The sequence below is a fragment of the Miscanthus floridulus genome, chromosome 10, assembly GCF_019320115.1.
Source record: "Miscanthus floridulus cultivar M001 chromosome 10, ASM1932011v1, whole genome shotgun sequence".
Taxonomy (NCBI): Eukaryota; Viridiplantae; Streptophyta; class Magnoliopsida; order Poales; family Poaceae; genus Miscanthus; species Miscanthus floridulus.
Genome location: NC_089589.1, coordinates 812,205 through 827,994, shown reverse-complemented (window position 1 = coordinate 827,994; position 15,790 = coordinate 812,205). Strand labels below are relative to the sequence as shown.

At 50.3% G+C, this 15,790-nt stretch overlaps 1 protein-coding gene across 1 annotated transcript; it reads right to left on the bottom strand.

The window, feature by feature from the left end:
* Nucleotides 1-4,621: 4,621 nt before the first annotated feature.
* Nucleotides 4,622-14,634, bottom strand: LOC136486044 (xylan O-acetyltransferase 3-like). The gene is made up of 4 exons (XM_066482819.1): nt 14,040-14,634; nt 13,515-13,886; nt 13,237-13,392; nt 4,622-5,307 (listed from the first exon to the last, which is right to left on the bottom strand). Exons 1-4 carry the CDS (start codon nt 14,528-14,530, stop codon nt 4,899-4,901), a joined length of 1,428 nt encoding a protein of 475 aa, XP_066338916.1. The 5' UTR covers nt 14,531-14,634; the 3' UTR covers nt 4,622-4,898.
* Nucleotides 14,635-15,790: the final 1,156 nt, after the last annotated feature.

Genomic DNA, 15,790 nt, shown 5'->3' with positions numbered 1-15,790 from the left:
TGCAACAGATCGCTGATCTCGCCACCTGCAGTCGCGGAGCCTGCAATAGATCGGTGATCATGGCGAGCGGTCGAGCTCCTTAGCGTGAACCACCAGCCACCACTACCAACTGGGCAGCACAAGCATCACGCCCGCGAACTCCTATGCCGCACCGCCATTGCCAAGCGTGAGCTCGCTTCGGGGAACAGCCAGTCCCGGCCTTGCTCCTCCACCTTGGTAAGCCACAGGTGAGCTTCCTCGCACCCCTGCGCTCCTTCTCCACGCACGCGCGCGCGCAAGGTACACTGCGCAACCGTAAGCTCGCGTTGCTAGGAAATGGCCACCGAGCACCGGTCGTGCTCTGTTCCGTGCTCTGCTTTGCACGAGCGTTCCTAGCTTGTTAGCTTGATGACATCAGGATAACATATCCACACTTTCTTCCCGTCTTCCTTCAGAAGAATAAAAGAGAAAATACATTGGAAATATAAGGACTCATACCTTTCAGCATGGACTCAATCTATGGTGGACCGCTCACACACCACACCGTCGATCCATGGTTCATGGATCTGTCAGTGTTTTGTTTTTTATGTGGACATTCTAATAAGCATCATGTTAGTTGTTGACAATTTTTCTGAGGATGTTTATGAAACTAGAATAGTCTCCCTTTGCATGATCGGTTATCGAGACCATAATGTTTATAATTATATTTTTCATTACACTATGGTCAACTACTCAACTGGAAGCTAAATATGCTCCTTTTCTTTTTTTCTATCTCCGCAGTATGGCAATGCTTTAGATTTAGTGCATTTTGGATAGTCCAGAGTGAGCTCATTTGTTTGAACAAGAACATATGCCGTGCTGTTTGGGTAATTTACAGTGAGTTTGTTTGGTTTTAGTCCATCCATTTTGGTTGGAATTTTGAGCTTTTTTGCACTGCCTGATGATTGCCAATTCAATCCTCATCCTACCATGCAAACCAACTGCAGCTTGGTATTCGTGCAAAGCACGTTCTCTTAGTCGAACTATTGAGAGATTAGATTCTTAATTGTAGAATATATTCTAAAACATGTATTGTGAAACATAAACTTGTTATGATTATCTTTCCGTAGCACTTGATTCCTAAAGAAGTGCAAGCTTATCTTTCGCGTATCGTAGGCATAAAGTGATGCGACAATTGAAGTTGATGTTTTAGTTTTGCATTCAAATTTAGAGTTATATTTTAACTGTATCTTTCGTGAAGACTTATGTAATATTGATTGAAACATTATGATTGGGGTATCTATTTTAGATAACTGTACAACACACGCTCATACGTATGTTATCGTGATATTATGTGTTCCCGTTGCAACGCACGGGCATTTACCTATAACTCAAAATTTGATTTCAAACCAAATCTTCAAAATTGAGATTTATAAGGCGTGGTTAGCTCTCGTCATACTATTTTGGGTTATGTTAAAAGTTGAGTCATGCTAGAGTCACATAGAGATCATATTCAAAGAGCTTTGTCATGAACGATATAAAAGAAAAGGAAAAAAAAGAATGTCAGGATATGTCAATTTTTTTTACCACTAGTCGTTAGAAAAAGAGTGACAAGATATGTCACTCTTTTTTTCACCACTAGTCGTTCGTAATTATTTCATATTTTGTCTGAAGGTATAAATATATCCTACGATTACACTTACTTTAAATTTATAAACATGGTGTGTGTTATGGTCATAAAAAAGACATGAAAATTCATGAGAATAAAACAAAAGCTCTGGATAAAGTCATTTCCAATCATAAAAATTATAAGGGAGCACGTCGAAACATATGATTACATTTGTATCATTTCTTATCTGTTATCTCCCACCGCTAATTCATAATATTAGCAACATTTTGACTTGGGATAGGGGTAAGGATACGATAATATTTGGGCTCATTCACGACACAGTTCTTTGTCCATCAGAGAGGTAGTGTGAAAAACTAAATCAAGCAACCACTAAGGTCTAGCACATTTTCTCTCATGCAAGGCGATAATTAAAATATTTGTCTCCAAATAAAGTGACATGCCACGTAACTAGGGGAGTTGTGAAGCCATTGATCATCATCATCATCATCATCATCATCATCATCATCATCAACAACAACAACAACAATAACAACAACAACATAGTCTTTCAGTCCCAAGCAACACAAAAAAATATCTCATCCAACGCAAAACATATCCCATGTCGCTACATGGGCATACGGTTCTTCACCCCAAACAAAATTACAAAAGTGTCTTCTGCTAACTCCCATTCATCTCTCTTCGTAAGAGACTCCCGTGGTCCAGACCTGTCACATATCGTAGCTTCTGACCACAATATGTGCTTAGATGGGAGTTCCTGCTTTTTGTCAAAACTCAAAACAAGCATATGTTACTTCTGCAAGCTACTCCCACTTCGCGAAAAGTCGTTAATCAAGGTGACTGTTGTACATTGCAATGCAAGCCAAACACCTTGTCTAGTCTTTCATCTTGGTTTGCTAGATCCCTAGTCAATACGCCTTTATCACATTGCAAAATATATGGCATAACCAAATTGTGGCATGTCATGATAGCTAACATGGCTACTAGTTTTATTATATTTTCCCTCGGTAATTAACGTTGTAACCGATTTATTATTTGGCTAAGGATGAATATATGTTTGTAAATGACCTTATTCACTATTAGCGGAATATATCATTGATAGCCTACTAATGTGGGTGATATTATCATTGGTGCAATCTATAGATGGTGCAAGTTGAAAGGAACAATGTTAAATTAAAAATACATGATATTTTTTTTCTCCAAAAACATGTGTATACATTTTGCCTACTCCAGTGTTAATGGAAAGTATCCACTTTGAGTAGGTTACATGAGTATTAACAATGCCTTTTTTATTTATTTATATAAATGACGTGACGTGATATATTCTTGACATTTTTAGAGGACGCGCCTATGGTCCAAGTCCATATTTATAGTTAATATAAAAAGAATCAACTAAATTACATTACTTTGTAAGCAGGTATTTTCTCTTTGACTCAAATCATTGCATTTGATGATAATTATTTTGTTCAAAAGGTTGGATCCTGACTTCTTGAGTTGTTCAGAAACAATGGTTAGGGCTCGTTTAGGAATACTTAAATTTACAAGGGTGTATTTAGAAAATTACTAGAAGAAAAGAAGGGCTGATGCCGGTTGGGCTACAAGCAGGCAAGGCCACAACCACCAAGTGCTGAGGCTTTACCTGAAAAAACAATTGGGCTACTGGCCTGACCTGAATTGGGCTTTTTACCTAATAATGAGCAAGAGTTGCATAAGAACGAGGAACAAATGAAGGCCTTTTAGTTGCGGTAATGCCAGGAACCAGACGTCTGTCCACGCGCGGACATCCCTGCTGGTGGATCCCGACGTCCAAAAAGCTATCCTATCCGTTCATTCCTATCCACTCCTCTCCAGTCACCGCAGCGCATCGCCACGACCGCGCTCCACAGCGCCTCCTGCACGCCTTCCTCTCCACCGTCGTTGCGCCCACATCGCTGCGGTGTGCTCCCTCCATGCCCGCACAACCGCTGCCACCTCGCCACGCGAGGCCGCACCCACCTGACTGTTGCTGTCGTCTCCACCGCGGGCACCACTCGCCGAGGGCACTGCACGCGCCCTACCGCGGGGGGCAGCGCAGTCGCTCACCGGGGGCCGCGCAGCCGCCCGCACGCTACCATCCTCGTTCTCCACCGCGACTGCATAGCGGGATCCCGCTGTGAAGTGCTCTACCCGCTTGCTTGCCAGGTTTTGCTGAAATAGCATGTTGCAAGCGTATGTTTTAAGTGTTTCAGATGTTTTAGAGTTATATTGCAAGCATTTAGAGATGGATGTTGCAAAAGTAGATCTGAATGTTGCATATACATGCACATTGCAAGCATATGTTTCAAGTGTTTCCAGGTGTTTCATACGTATGTTTGCAAGTGTTTCATCTGAATGTTGCATAGTTTGCAATGGTTTTCAAATATTTTTAAGGCGTTTTCGCAAGTGTTTCATACACTTGCTTCTAAGTATTTCATTTATCTTTTTTTTTTTTTGTATGTTGCAACTGTTGCATTTAGATGTTTTAAAAGTAGATCGGGTGTTGCACATGGGATGCGTGTGAGAAGCGGCTGGCGGCGCGCACGACGTTCGGGGCGGTGCGGGCCCACTGCTGGTGCGCTCACTCGTGAACCCGGCATGCTAGGTGCTCGCTCTTTCCCTGTGCAAACAGTCTCCGGACGCTAGTGCCCGGATCGGACATCCGGCGCTAGCAAGTCCATTTTAGTTGCGTAGCATCACAACAGTTTTCATCATTTGAAGGAAAGAACACTATTCTGTTCTTTACAGCTCCTTGTTGGCTGTTGCAACCGAAAATTGAAAAGGAAGGGGATCACTGACGGAAGTCTACAGGCTGAAATCAAATGGGTCTCCAAAAGAAGATACACACGCCTGCCATTGAAATGATCTTGCGCCTGTCCTATATACTGTACATTACTCACACACACAAGGGGCCCAGGTAAAACAAAAAAGAGAGAACCTCTGTTTTTTATCCCCGTGTTATTATATTTTCCTAAGCATTAAGAAGCAATAGGCATTTCAAAACAGAAAAAATGGCACATTTTATATCATCCAGCAGGGAAAAGGTTTATATATAGGTAATTCTGCCTGTGAACTAGTATATGTATATTATATATCCAGGGTGCACTTTGTACTAGATCGCTGTTGTTTCCTCAACTAATTTACACTTCAGCTGAACCATCTTACATGCTATACCATCAGTAATCAGCACACCATTTTTCTTTTTGCGCTAACCTTTACTCAATCTACCCAAAAAGAAAGAAAGAAAAATGAATAATCCTACATTCTCCAACAAAAACCAACACCCCCCTTCTGATTCTCATTGGGGAGGAACAGGCAGGGACTGGGATGGAGGGGGGCTAAAATTAGAATGCCATGATGATTTGGAAAGAATCCTCGTGTAGAGTATTTGGTTCCACACGTCTGGCACACCAGGAAGGCACCAGTGGATGCAGTCCGCGAACTTCTCTGGGTCTTCCTTCTGCTTAGGCGTCAGCAGCTTCCCTTGCCGGAAGGTGTACAGGCCCGTGTGGGCGTCCTTCCGGTAATCTGACATCTTTGTGATATCGATCACTGACACTGGGACCTTCTCCATGGACCTGGCCACATTGACCACTAGGTCATACAACCGCATGTCGTGGTAAAGATCCAGGGGTTGGCTGTAGTTCTGATACGGAAGCGTCTCCTTTACACATTTGATCCCATCCGGGTTTCCCCAATTTTGTGGGCTGTTATCACAAAAAAAGTAAGCAAGTTTTAGCAAGACCAACACATAAAAAGGCATGTTAAATATTGCGCTAATTTACAGCCCAAAGCAACAGAAATTAACGACATGATGCCGGATATATGTTGCCAATATCTAAACACAATTGCTTTAAAATTCACTAATTTTTTAGCTGGTAAACAAATTTATCAATATAAATGTAGGAAACAAATACGATTTACAATAGATTACCGCCAAAATATGTGCAAGCCTATGGCTGTAACAAGTGAGAAAATAAACTCAATTCCCAACGTGCAGGGTGGCTGCTGCAGTGCTGCCTCTCATGCTGTTTAGTCCAGGACATGCCCATGTGGAAGCATGTGGGTCAGATTCGTGTGGATTTTTTAGCATACTAGACACTGACACTAACTTTGCAAAATAATACTGCATAGGCTATGAGGCACTCAACACTCACAGGATATCTATATTTTACTCTGTTCGCTGTTCCAGACACTGACTATGACAATAAAAATGCACAAGACTCCAAGCCTAATGAGAGACGTTACCAATTTAAACATAGCTTCTGCATCCAGATTTCATTTAATGATGCAGCATCAATGATAACACCTCTGTTGATTTTTATTTTTTTCTTCAACACGTAAGAGAACTGCGTATCAGTTACTACAATGAAAAATGGGGCAAGAACCCATAAACCACACACACTCACATCAGTAGGTTCTTATATAACCTCTGTTGTTTTACTACTCCTGCCACTATGTTTCTGTTCAGTTTTGAGTGATATGAATTCTACAGTTCTACAAGATTCTTGGCCAGGTAGACAGGCAGGCAACATCGAAGTAGACATCTCACAGATATTTTGAATACTCCTAGTATAAGTTTTTTTTCATAACATTAGTATAAGTATTGAGTGTTTCATCGGAGTATGGACCTGTAGTCTTTTTTTTCATGTATCAACCTAATACCAAAGACTCCATGGTCGCGTGTTCAATTAACAATGGTACGTACCAGCTGCACAATAGTTTTACCAGGGTAAAAAGGAGCTTCTATTCATATCAGAAGCAGAATAGCAGAACACAGATGAGATGACAAATATTGGACCTTGACATTCACTTTACATAATAAATACTGCAAACAGAATTTTAGAAGGCGAGGGTTTTCTATCAGGCAAGTGACCATATCAAGACTTTTTTAGGCATTAAAACAGATCAGCACCAAAGGGTGCTCACAATATCATAGCCTGTGTCTCAGGAATCAGGACAACTAGACATTCCAGTTAGATACTGGTATGGCGACGGGATTTACTTCGAAGGAAGTACGGAGGAGATCGAGGAGCGTGAGAGCGTGAGAGGGTTCGGCCGGCAGGAGCCGTGATTGGGATTGCGGCGGCAAGGGGGTGACGATGAACAGGGAGACGCCGGGCGCCCAAGGGTGACTTGTAGTCACAATCCCAGGCTTACCTTTATTGATCCATAGAGTTTGATACATATAGGACTCAACTTAACCAACTATCCCTAGCTTTTAGGACTCTGTAATCTCAACTAACCAAACTCTAATGACTCTCAATCGGTTGAGCCTAGCCACTTCGGCGTCTATAGACTCTACCGACCATAACATCTCTCCCTCCCTCGGGAAACAGCTCGTCCGCGAGCTGGAAGGAAGGGTGGGCTTCCCGGAATGAAGGAACCGGCTCCCACGTAGCCTCGGACGCAGGCATGCCAGACCATTCGACGAGGACGTGCCAGACGCCACGACGAAGTTCAGAGCGCAGTACGCGTTCCGGTTGCTGGAGAGGCCGGCCGTGGCGAAGTGGAGGAAGCACAGGCTCGGACGTTGGCGGTGTACCACAGAACGGCTTTAACACCCCGACATGGAAGACGTCGTGAATCCGGGCGCCCTCCGGAAGACGAAGACGGTAGGCCACCTCGGCCACCCGCTCAATCACCTGAAAAGGGCCAGCATACTTGGGCCCCAACTTGCCGCGACCGCTAGGGGCTAGGGACTGCGTGTGTCGATGAAGCATGCGGAGCAGTACCCAGTCCCCGACGGCAAACTCCAGGGCACGGTGCTTGGCGTCGTAGAAGCGTCGAGCGTACTCCTGCGCCTGGAGGAGGCGAGCGCGTACGTCGTCCAAGAACTCATCCCGGTTGGACAACATGGTGTCGACGGCCTCCGTGCCGCCTCCCCTAGAACATACGGCAGCAGGTCGGGCGGAGGACGGCCGTAGACCACCTGAAACGGAGTAGTCTGAAGCGCCGTGTGATACGCGGTGTTGTAACAGAATTCCGCCCAAGGCAGCCAGTCCAGCCAGTCGCGAGGGCGGTCACCCGTGAGACATCTCAAGTACATGGTTATGGCCTTGTTCACCGCTTCGGACTGCCCGTCCGTCTGTGGGTGGAACGCAGTGCTCATCCGAAGCTGGACGCCGGCGTGGCGAAAAAGATCGCGCCACACATGCCCCGTGAACACCGGGTCACGATCGCTAACGATGGACTCAGGAAATCCATGGAGGCGCACGATGTCCTGGAAGAACACCCGCGCCACTGAGGACGCCGTGTAGGGATGGCCCAAGGGAATGAAGTGCGCATACATCGAAAACCTGTCAACCACGGTTAGGAGAACACTTTTACCATGGACCTTGGGAAGCGCCTCAATGAAGTCGAGGGAGATATCTGCCCAGACTCGCGAGGGCACCGGTAAGGGTTGCAGCAGTCCCGCGGGGTGCAACGTCTCCGTTTTGTTCCGCTGGCACGTGGAGCAGGAACGCACGAAGTCGCCGCCGACGCGCCGATCATGCTCGACGTAGAACTCGGTACGGAGCCGCCGTAGAGTCTTTTGGATGCCCTCGTGGGCTCCTGTGTGGGCGAGCTGGAGGACGTCGTCCAGGAGCGGGGACGCTGCAGGCACGAAGACGCGTCCGTCATGGAGTATGAGCCCCTCGTGGATGGTCCAGGAGGCCCCGTGCGCACCGGCGGCCACGGCGTCGCGGCGTGCGCGCAACGTGGCGTCGGTGTCCAGCTCCTAGCGGAGGTCATCAAAGAGCCGGAACGTCGGAGTCGAGAGCGCCGCGAGGGACGCCGCATCAGTGTCGCAGAGACCCGCCAAGAGCGGGGTGTCGCCGTCGCGGCGGGACAACGCATCGGCCACCACGTTCGCCTTGCCAGGGCGGTACTCAATCCTGAAATCATACCCGAACAATTTGCTCACCCAGTGATGTTGTGGAATTGTCGAAAGGCGCTGGTCGAGCATGAACTTGAGGGCGTAGTGATCAGTCTGGACGACGAAAGCGCGCCCCCAAAGATAAGGGCGCCAATGGCGGACCGCTTGGACGAGACCGATGAGCTCACGCTCGTACGCAGCCGCTTTGAGGTGCCGAGCCGCAAAGGGCCGACTGAAGAACGCGATGGGATTCCCGTCTTGATGAAGGACGGCTCCGAAGCCGGAGCCGGACGCGTCGCAGTCAACGACGAACGTGGCGTTGAAGTTCGGGAGATGGAGCACTGGCGCCGCACACAGCGCGGCCTTGAGGGCCGTAAATGCCGCGTCGATGGTCTCTGACCACCGAAACCCCTCTTTCCGCAAGAGCTGCGTCAATGGGGCGGCGATGGTGCCGTAGTCTTTGATGAACCGGCGGTAGTAGCCGGCTAGCCCGAGGAACCCACGAAGGCCGCGCGCCGAACGCGGCTGCGGCCACGACTGTACAGCCGCCACCTTGGTCGTGTCCATGGCCACCCCCTCAGCCGTGATGACATGGCCAAGGTAGTGGACCGACGAGGTAGCGAAAGAGCATTTGGACTGCTTGAGATGCAGCCGGTGCTCGCGGAGGACGTCCAGGACGGCGCGGAGATGCTGTAGGTGCTCGGTCCACGTGGAACTGTAGACGAGGATGTCGTCGAAGAAGACGAGAACACTGCGTCGTAGGAACGGCTTGAGGACGAGGTTCATGAGCGCCTGGAACGTCGAAGGCGCGTTGGACAAGCCGAAAGGCATGACCAAGAACTCGAAGTGGCCGTGGTGTGTCCGGAACGCCGTCTTTTCCACATCAGCGGGGTCGACGCGGACCTGGTGATAACCTGAACGGAGGTCCAACTTGGTGAAAAATTTGGCGCCATGGAGCTCGTCCAGAAGCTCTTCGACGACCGGGATCGGGAACTTGTCTTTCACCGTCACGGCGTTGAGTGACCTGTAGTCGACACAGAAGCGCCAAGTCCCGTCCTGCTTCTTGACAAGCAGTACCGGCGCGGAGAAGGGAGAAGTGCTGTCCCGTATGACCCCCTGCTGGAGCATCGCCTCGCACTACCTCTCCAGCTCATCCTTCTGGAGGTGGGGATACCTGTAGGGGCGGACGGCGACGGGTTCGGTGCCGGGCTTCAAGTGTATCCGATGATCACAGGGGCGCGTGGGTGGGAGCCCTGTGGGCTCCGCGAACACGTCAGCATAGGTGTCGAGGAGACGGTCTAGGAGGGCTGGCTCCGCCCCCTTGTCGGTGAAGATGTGGCCGGAGAGTAGCTGCTCTGCGCGGCCCGCGCTTGGCGAGCCAATGCTCGTCCACAGGACGCGGCGGCTGCGGAGGACGAACGCCATGCGAAGACCCTCAAAGTCCCACAGGATCGGCCCCAGGGTCCGCAGCCAGGCGATCCCCAGGACCATGTCGTAGCACTCCAGTGGGATGGAGAAGCAGTCCACTGGGAAGACTTCTTCGCCGATCTCGAGCTTGGCGACGCAGGCGAGACCACGGCACGCGACTTGGTCCCCGTTCGCCACCACCACGTGTGCACCGTGGCAGTCCTGAAGCTGCAGGTCCGCGCGCCGAGCCGCCTCTGTGCTGATGAAGTTGTGAGTTGAACCGGAGTCCAGGAGCGCGGTGAAGAGGTGCGCGCCAATGCGGACGTGGAGTTGCATGGTCTTTTCAGCCCGGATGCCCGTGATGGCGGACAGAGAGATCATGGGCGCGTCGGGGTCGAATGGCGGTGTAGCCGGGGCGTCCTCCGTGTCATCCGGCTCCTCCACGATGTAATCTGAGGCCTCGAGGTAGAAGAGCCTGGCACACTTGTGCCCCCTTATGTATTGTTCATCGCAATTGTAGCATAAACCCATCTTGCGCCGTTCCGCCGTCTCCTCCGGTGTGAGTCAACGTGCGTGGCGCTGATGCCGAAGAAGTGGCACTGGAGACGGCTGGTGCGGGCAGCGCGGCTGGTGCGCCAATAGGGCGGTGCGCCAAGCGCGGTGCCGGCAAGGCAAGAGCCTGCGAGGCGTTGCGGCGCTCATAAGCGCGCGCAAGCCGCATGGCATGCTGCAGGTCCTGTGGCTCGAGGAGCTCGACGTCGACACGGATGTGTTCCGGCAAACCGCTGGTGAACAGGCGCGCCTTCTGCAGCGTAGAGAGGTCGCCGGCGTGTGCGGCACGGGCTTGAAACTCCGCCATGTACGCGTCCACCGATCCTCCGAACGGCAGCCGGGCCAAGTCGGCGAGGTGGTTGGTGCTGAGGGCCGGGCCGAAGCGCTGCTGACACATGCGACGGAAGTCCGGCCATGCGGGGCGGCCTATGTCGCCTTCCAAGACGAGGTACCACTGTTGAGCCACGCCCGTGAGGTGATACGATGCGAGCCAGACCTTGTCCACCTCCCGTGTCATCTGGCCGCGGAAAAACTGCTCACACTTGTTGAGCTAGCCGAGCGGGTCCTCTTTGCCGTCGTAGGTGGCGAACGTGAGTTTGTGGTACTTTGGCACAGCCACGCCCTCCACCTCCGGCGGTGATGGGATATGTGGCGGCGTCGAGGACATGTGCGACGTCGGCGCCGAGACATAGGGCAGTCCTGTAGATGAGAACACAGGCAGCGGTGACGGTGAGTGCGGAAAATTAATCTGGGTGATCGGCACACCCGTCGACGGCGGTGGAGCAGGCGGCCGCGATCGTTGGACCGCTGGAGAAGATAATGGCGCAGACGGCGGCGGCGCCACGGCGGATTCCACGGACACCGCAGCGACCTCGGAGATCACCGGCGCGGAGGCCGCGGGTAGGGCTGGGACCCCACCGAACCCCGGCAAGCCGAATTGCGGGAACGCTGGCCGGCCGTCGAGCACCGAAAGCCGGGCACCCTAGTCCGCTAGGTGGTGGTTGACGGCTGTCATCTGGAGTTGGAGGCCCGCGATGGCCTGCGTCAGCGCCTGGAGCGCCTCCGCGGTCGACATGGGTTGGGACGCGGACGGCACAGTGGGCACAAGGGTGCCCGATGTGCCAACCATCGGCAGCAACACGACGGATTGTGGCACGGCGGAGGCAGACACGCCGGTCGTGGGAGCAGTGGAGGAAGGAGGGACCGTCGCCGATGAGTCCCCGGATGTTGCCATGGTCTCTGATACCAGGTTGGTATGGCGACGGGATTTACTTCGAAGGAAGTACGGAGGAGATCGAGGAGCGTGAGAGCGTGAGAGGGTTCGGCTAGCAGGAGCCGTGATTGGGATTGCGGCGGCAAGGGGGTGACGATGAACAGGGAGACGCCGGGCGCCCAAGGGTGACTTGTAGTCACAATCCCAGGCTTATCTTTATTGATCCATAGAGTTTGATACATATAGGACTCAACTTAACCAACTATCCCTAGCTTTAGGACTCTGTAATCTCAACTAACCAAACTCTAATGACTCTCAATCGGTTGAGCCTAGCCACTTCGGCGTCTATAGACTCTGCCGACCATAACAGATACAGTGGGGCTCCTTTTTCTTTCTACACTAGAGGTTGTTTACAGGTCAAATCCTAGCTTGCAGGTTTCTTGTGATGCAACAAAAATGGCAAAGCAATCTCAGAACACCCACAACAGTGACACCCCACCCCACATAAAAAGGTACCCCTTTATTGTACCAACTGTTTCTTTTCTCATTCTATTTGAGCTGGACCCTCATACAAGTTTGTTGGCATCTAGGACACTCTGCACCAACAATTCCCATTTTTTTCCCAGCTACTAGCCAACTTATGAGTATGGATTCTATTGTAATATTTTCTGCATGCTTTCCTTACTCTTGGCTTGAAACTTCGTCACTTTGAACAGCACATGAATCATACAATACCAAAACACCAGATTCCAAACCTAAGGTTTTCATTTGACTGTAATACTGATCCTTAAACCCAAGTCAGTTACTGTTTAATGTCACCAGCAGTCTATAATCTCATGCTTGCTGACTGTGAACACTCAAGTGATACTCAAGGAGTCAAGGTCTACTTGTTGAAGCCTGGGCTCATATAATTCAATGTGACATGCTTCTAGGAATGTTGAATAGAAGGGACATAAGTTTGGCCTATTGTTTTGTTCCTACTTCCTAGTGGGTCCTGAGCCAAGGAAACAGCTGATCCACTGAGCACATAGTTTGGAGAATTGGACAATGACGTCACGAGGAATACTTATTTTCTGGAAGGTGATATCAACTTTACAAAACATTTCAATCAAGGTATGTATGGCATCAAGCCTACAGTGCCCTCATTTTCTGATTGCAGAATGCAAATATGACAAATCATAGAAATATAAATTGAGATCTACTAGTGAGTAGTGAGTGAAGCCAGAAAATTGAACTAAATTTGGATTTAGCATCCATGCATTAGGCCGTCACTTTCCTTGTGGGTCATGATCTAACCTAAAAGCTGAGTTCCATGATTTGGTGAAGTGGACAGTGACATTGTGCCTAGCTAGCTGGCCCTAGAACCAGAGGAAGGTTGCTTCTCTAGAACTCTATAGAAGGCAATTTGGGCCTAACAAACCACTTGAATCAAGCCTATGTATGGTGTCCAGTCCAATTGAACCGACAGTGGTCCACAAAGTTCAAGGTTGCATTGCAAATCACTCCTAAAGGAATTAATCAATCAAAAGTCCACAGCCAACCACCATTGGTTGTACCATATAGAGGGGGGGAAAAGGAAATATAAATGCAGCAGCTTTCGGTCACCTGAGGTGAGGAGAAGAAATCGTCATGAAGAAGACGGACGTCCGGGCAGGATCGATGTTGTCATTGAGCCAATCAGACCACGTCTTGAACACCTGGCCATACGCCTCAATCCTGGGAACCTCGTCGTTCTCAGACCAATACTTCGAATTCGGTCTCCTGCAAAAATCCACCCAGCGAGATCTCAGAACACGATCCCATTGCTTGATTGCAGAAAGCCACAGAGAAAGAAACAACGCATTCCCAGTCCAGAACCCAGATCAGATGTCGTAGGTGTTGACCTGACTTTGATGTCGGCGTTGTTCATCCACCAGATGTAGGTGTTGAAGATGAGGTAGTCAACGTCCTTCCAGTTCTTGGCGTGGCTCTCGATCCGCTCGGGACTGATGATCCGTTCCTTGATGCTGTGGAAGTTGGGGTTGTCAGAATTGGACTCGACGAGGAAGGGCGCCCAGTAGAACTCGAGCGTGGCGCGGTACTCCTTGGCGTAGAAGGTGTTGAAGGAGCCCCGCTTGACGATCTTCTTCCTGCCCTTGGACAGGATGGGCTGCACCAGGCACACCAGCGACTCCCACTGGTTCCGGTTCAGCGAGTCCCCCACGAACATCAGCCGCTTCCCGCGCATCGCCTCCATGAATCTCCGGGCGTCGAACCTGCCGTGCCGGGGGAAGGAGGGAATTCAATCCAATCATCGATTTGGGGAGCAATATAATAAAGACGCAATCTTTAGCGCAATCAGGCAACTAGGCAAGATGCGAGCTCGCAATGAGGTAATTGGTGGAGATCTGGAGAGGATGAGTCCATACGTGGGGAGGGCGCAGTCGTTGGGCTGCCATCTCCAGTACTGCCACATATCGTCGGGGCGGCCGTTGGCGAGGCAGGTGACCTGCTTGGTGAGGAAGGTGCAGTCCTTCTCCCGGTACGCCGGGACGGAGACGTTGTCGAAGACCCAGCGGCCGCGGGAGAGGTCGCAGGTGGGCGGCGGCAGCGCGAGGGGCGGCAGGCCGGAGACGTTGTAGAGGTCGGCGTCCGGGTAAAGGTAGTCGTCGATGGAGAGCTCGGCGATGGTGCGCGCGTCCTCGCCGTACATGACGAGCGCGAGGAGGAAGAAGGCGGCGGCGAGCGTGGTCACCGGGAAGCGACGCGCCGAGGCGAGGAGGGAGCGCGCGGAGGCGGCGAGTGGGGCGAGGAGGCCCGCGGCGGCGGGGCGGGACGACGACTTGGGGGCCGACGAGGTGGTGGTTGGGAGCGCGGGGTCGGAGGTGGAGATGGAGGTGGGCGGCGGTGGTTTGGCCATGGCGGGCGGAGACTGCTGCTGGTGAAGGGGAAGGGGGTGGGTGGGTGGTGGCGCCTGGCACGGGCACCCAAGGAAGGTGAAGCCCGCCACCCCGATGCCCCGATCCCGCCTCCCGCGGCGACGAACGCGGCTTGGGATTTTGTAGGCTTGCGGTGGGAGCAGAGCAGAGCAGGCAACTGTCGGCGTCAAGTTGGGTGAGTGGGTGGGTCGCCATAGTCAAACTCACTGCTCTGCTAAAATACAGCGAGGCCCTGTTCAGTTACACCCAAAATACCAAATTTTTCAAGATTCTCCATCACATCGAATCTTTAGACGCATGTATGAAGTATTAAATATAAATAAAAAATAAAACTAATTACACAGTTTAGACGAAATCCACGAGACGAATATTTTAAGCCTAATTAGACTATGATTTGACACTAATTGTCAAATAACAACGAAAACGCTACAGTAACGTTTTGCTAAAAAATTTGACATCCAAACTGGCCCAAGCATTTATCCAAGGTCAACGAATTTCCTGATGCGGCCCGTTGCATAGCCATAGCCCATAGCCGCCGCGGCGAGCGAGTCGTGCCTTCGCCGCCGGCTCCGTGCCCCAGCGTATATACGCCACGACCTCAGGTGAAAGAGGATGTACAATTACAAATTGGTGTTGTTCTAAAAATCCAACTGTAGCTCAAAGTATGGTCAAGCTCAACCGACTCTCTATGGGGTTTTCATCAACGAATGTTCTTTCAACGGCTAGTAAGATTTTCTCGTGTCTTGCAATTTTCGAGCCCCGGAAACAATGAACAATCAAAGTGAGAAGTTGGCTTAGGATCTTGATATAGTCTTTTCTTTCAATAAGAGATTGTTTTGTGTCGATTGTCCTTTTATACCATCTATTGTTTTCATCGATAAAAAAGCAGATATGAGACACTCTTTTTTGGTGTCTCTTATATTATTACAAAAATTGGAAGCCCTCGTAGTACTTCTTTTATTAAGGCAATGTTTGCTTAGAGGACTCAAAAATTGCCTAGCCCAGATCTTTGCCGAGCTTCCTAACGCTTATCATTGTTAGGCACCAATCAAACAAAACCTGAGATCTGCTACCAACCGAAAAAACTCTTGAGGTCCGCTTGCAAATGGTGGACGGAAGGAAGGTAATGTCGCCGGCAGGCCGGTGGTAGCCTCTGAAGGTAATAAAGATGGCGCTGGAGTCGATAAACTAGGTAGTGTTGTGATGAAAAATGCAACAAACACATGTCTGCTGCTAAACCT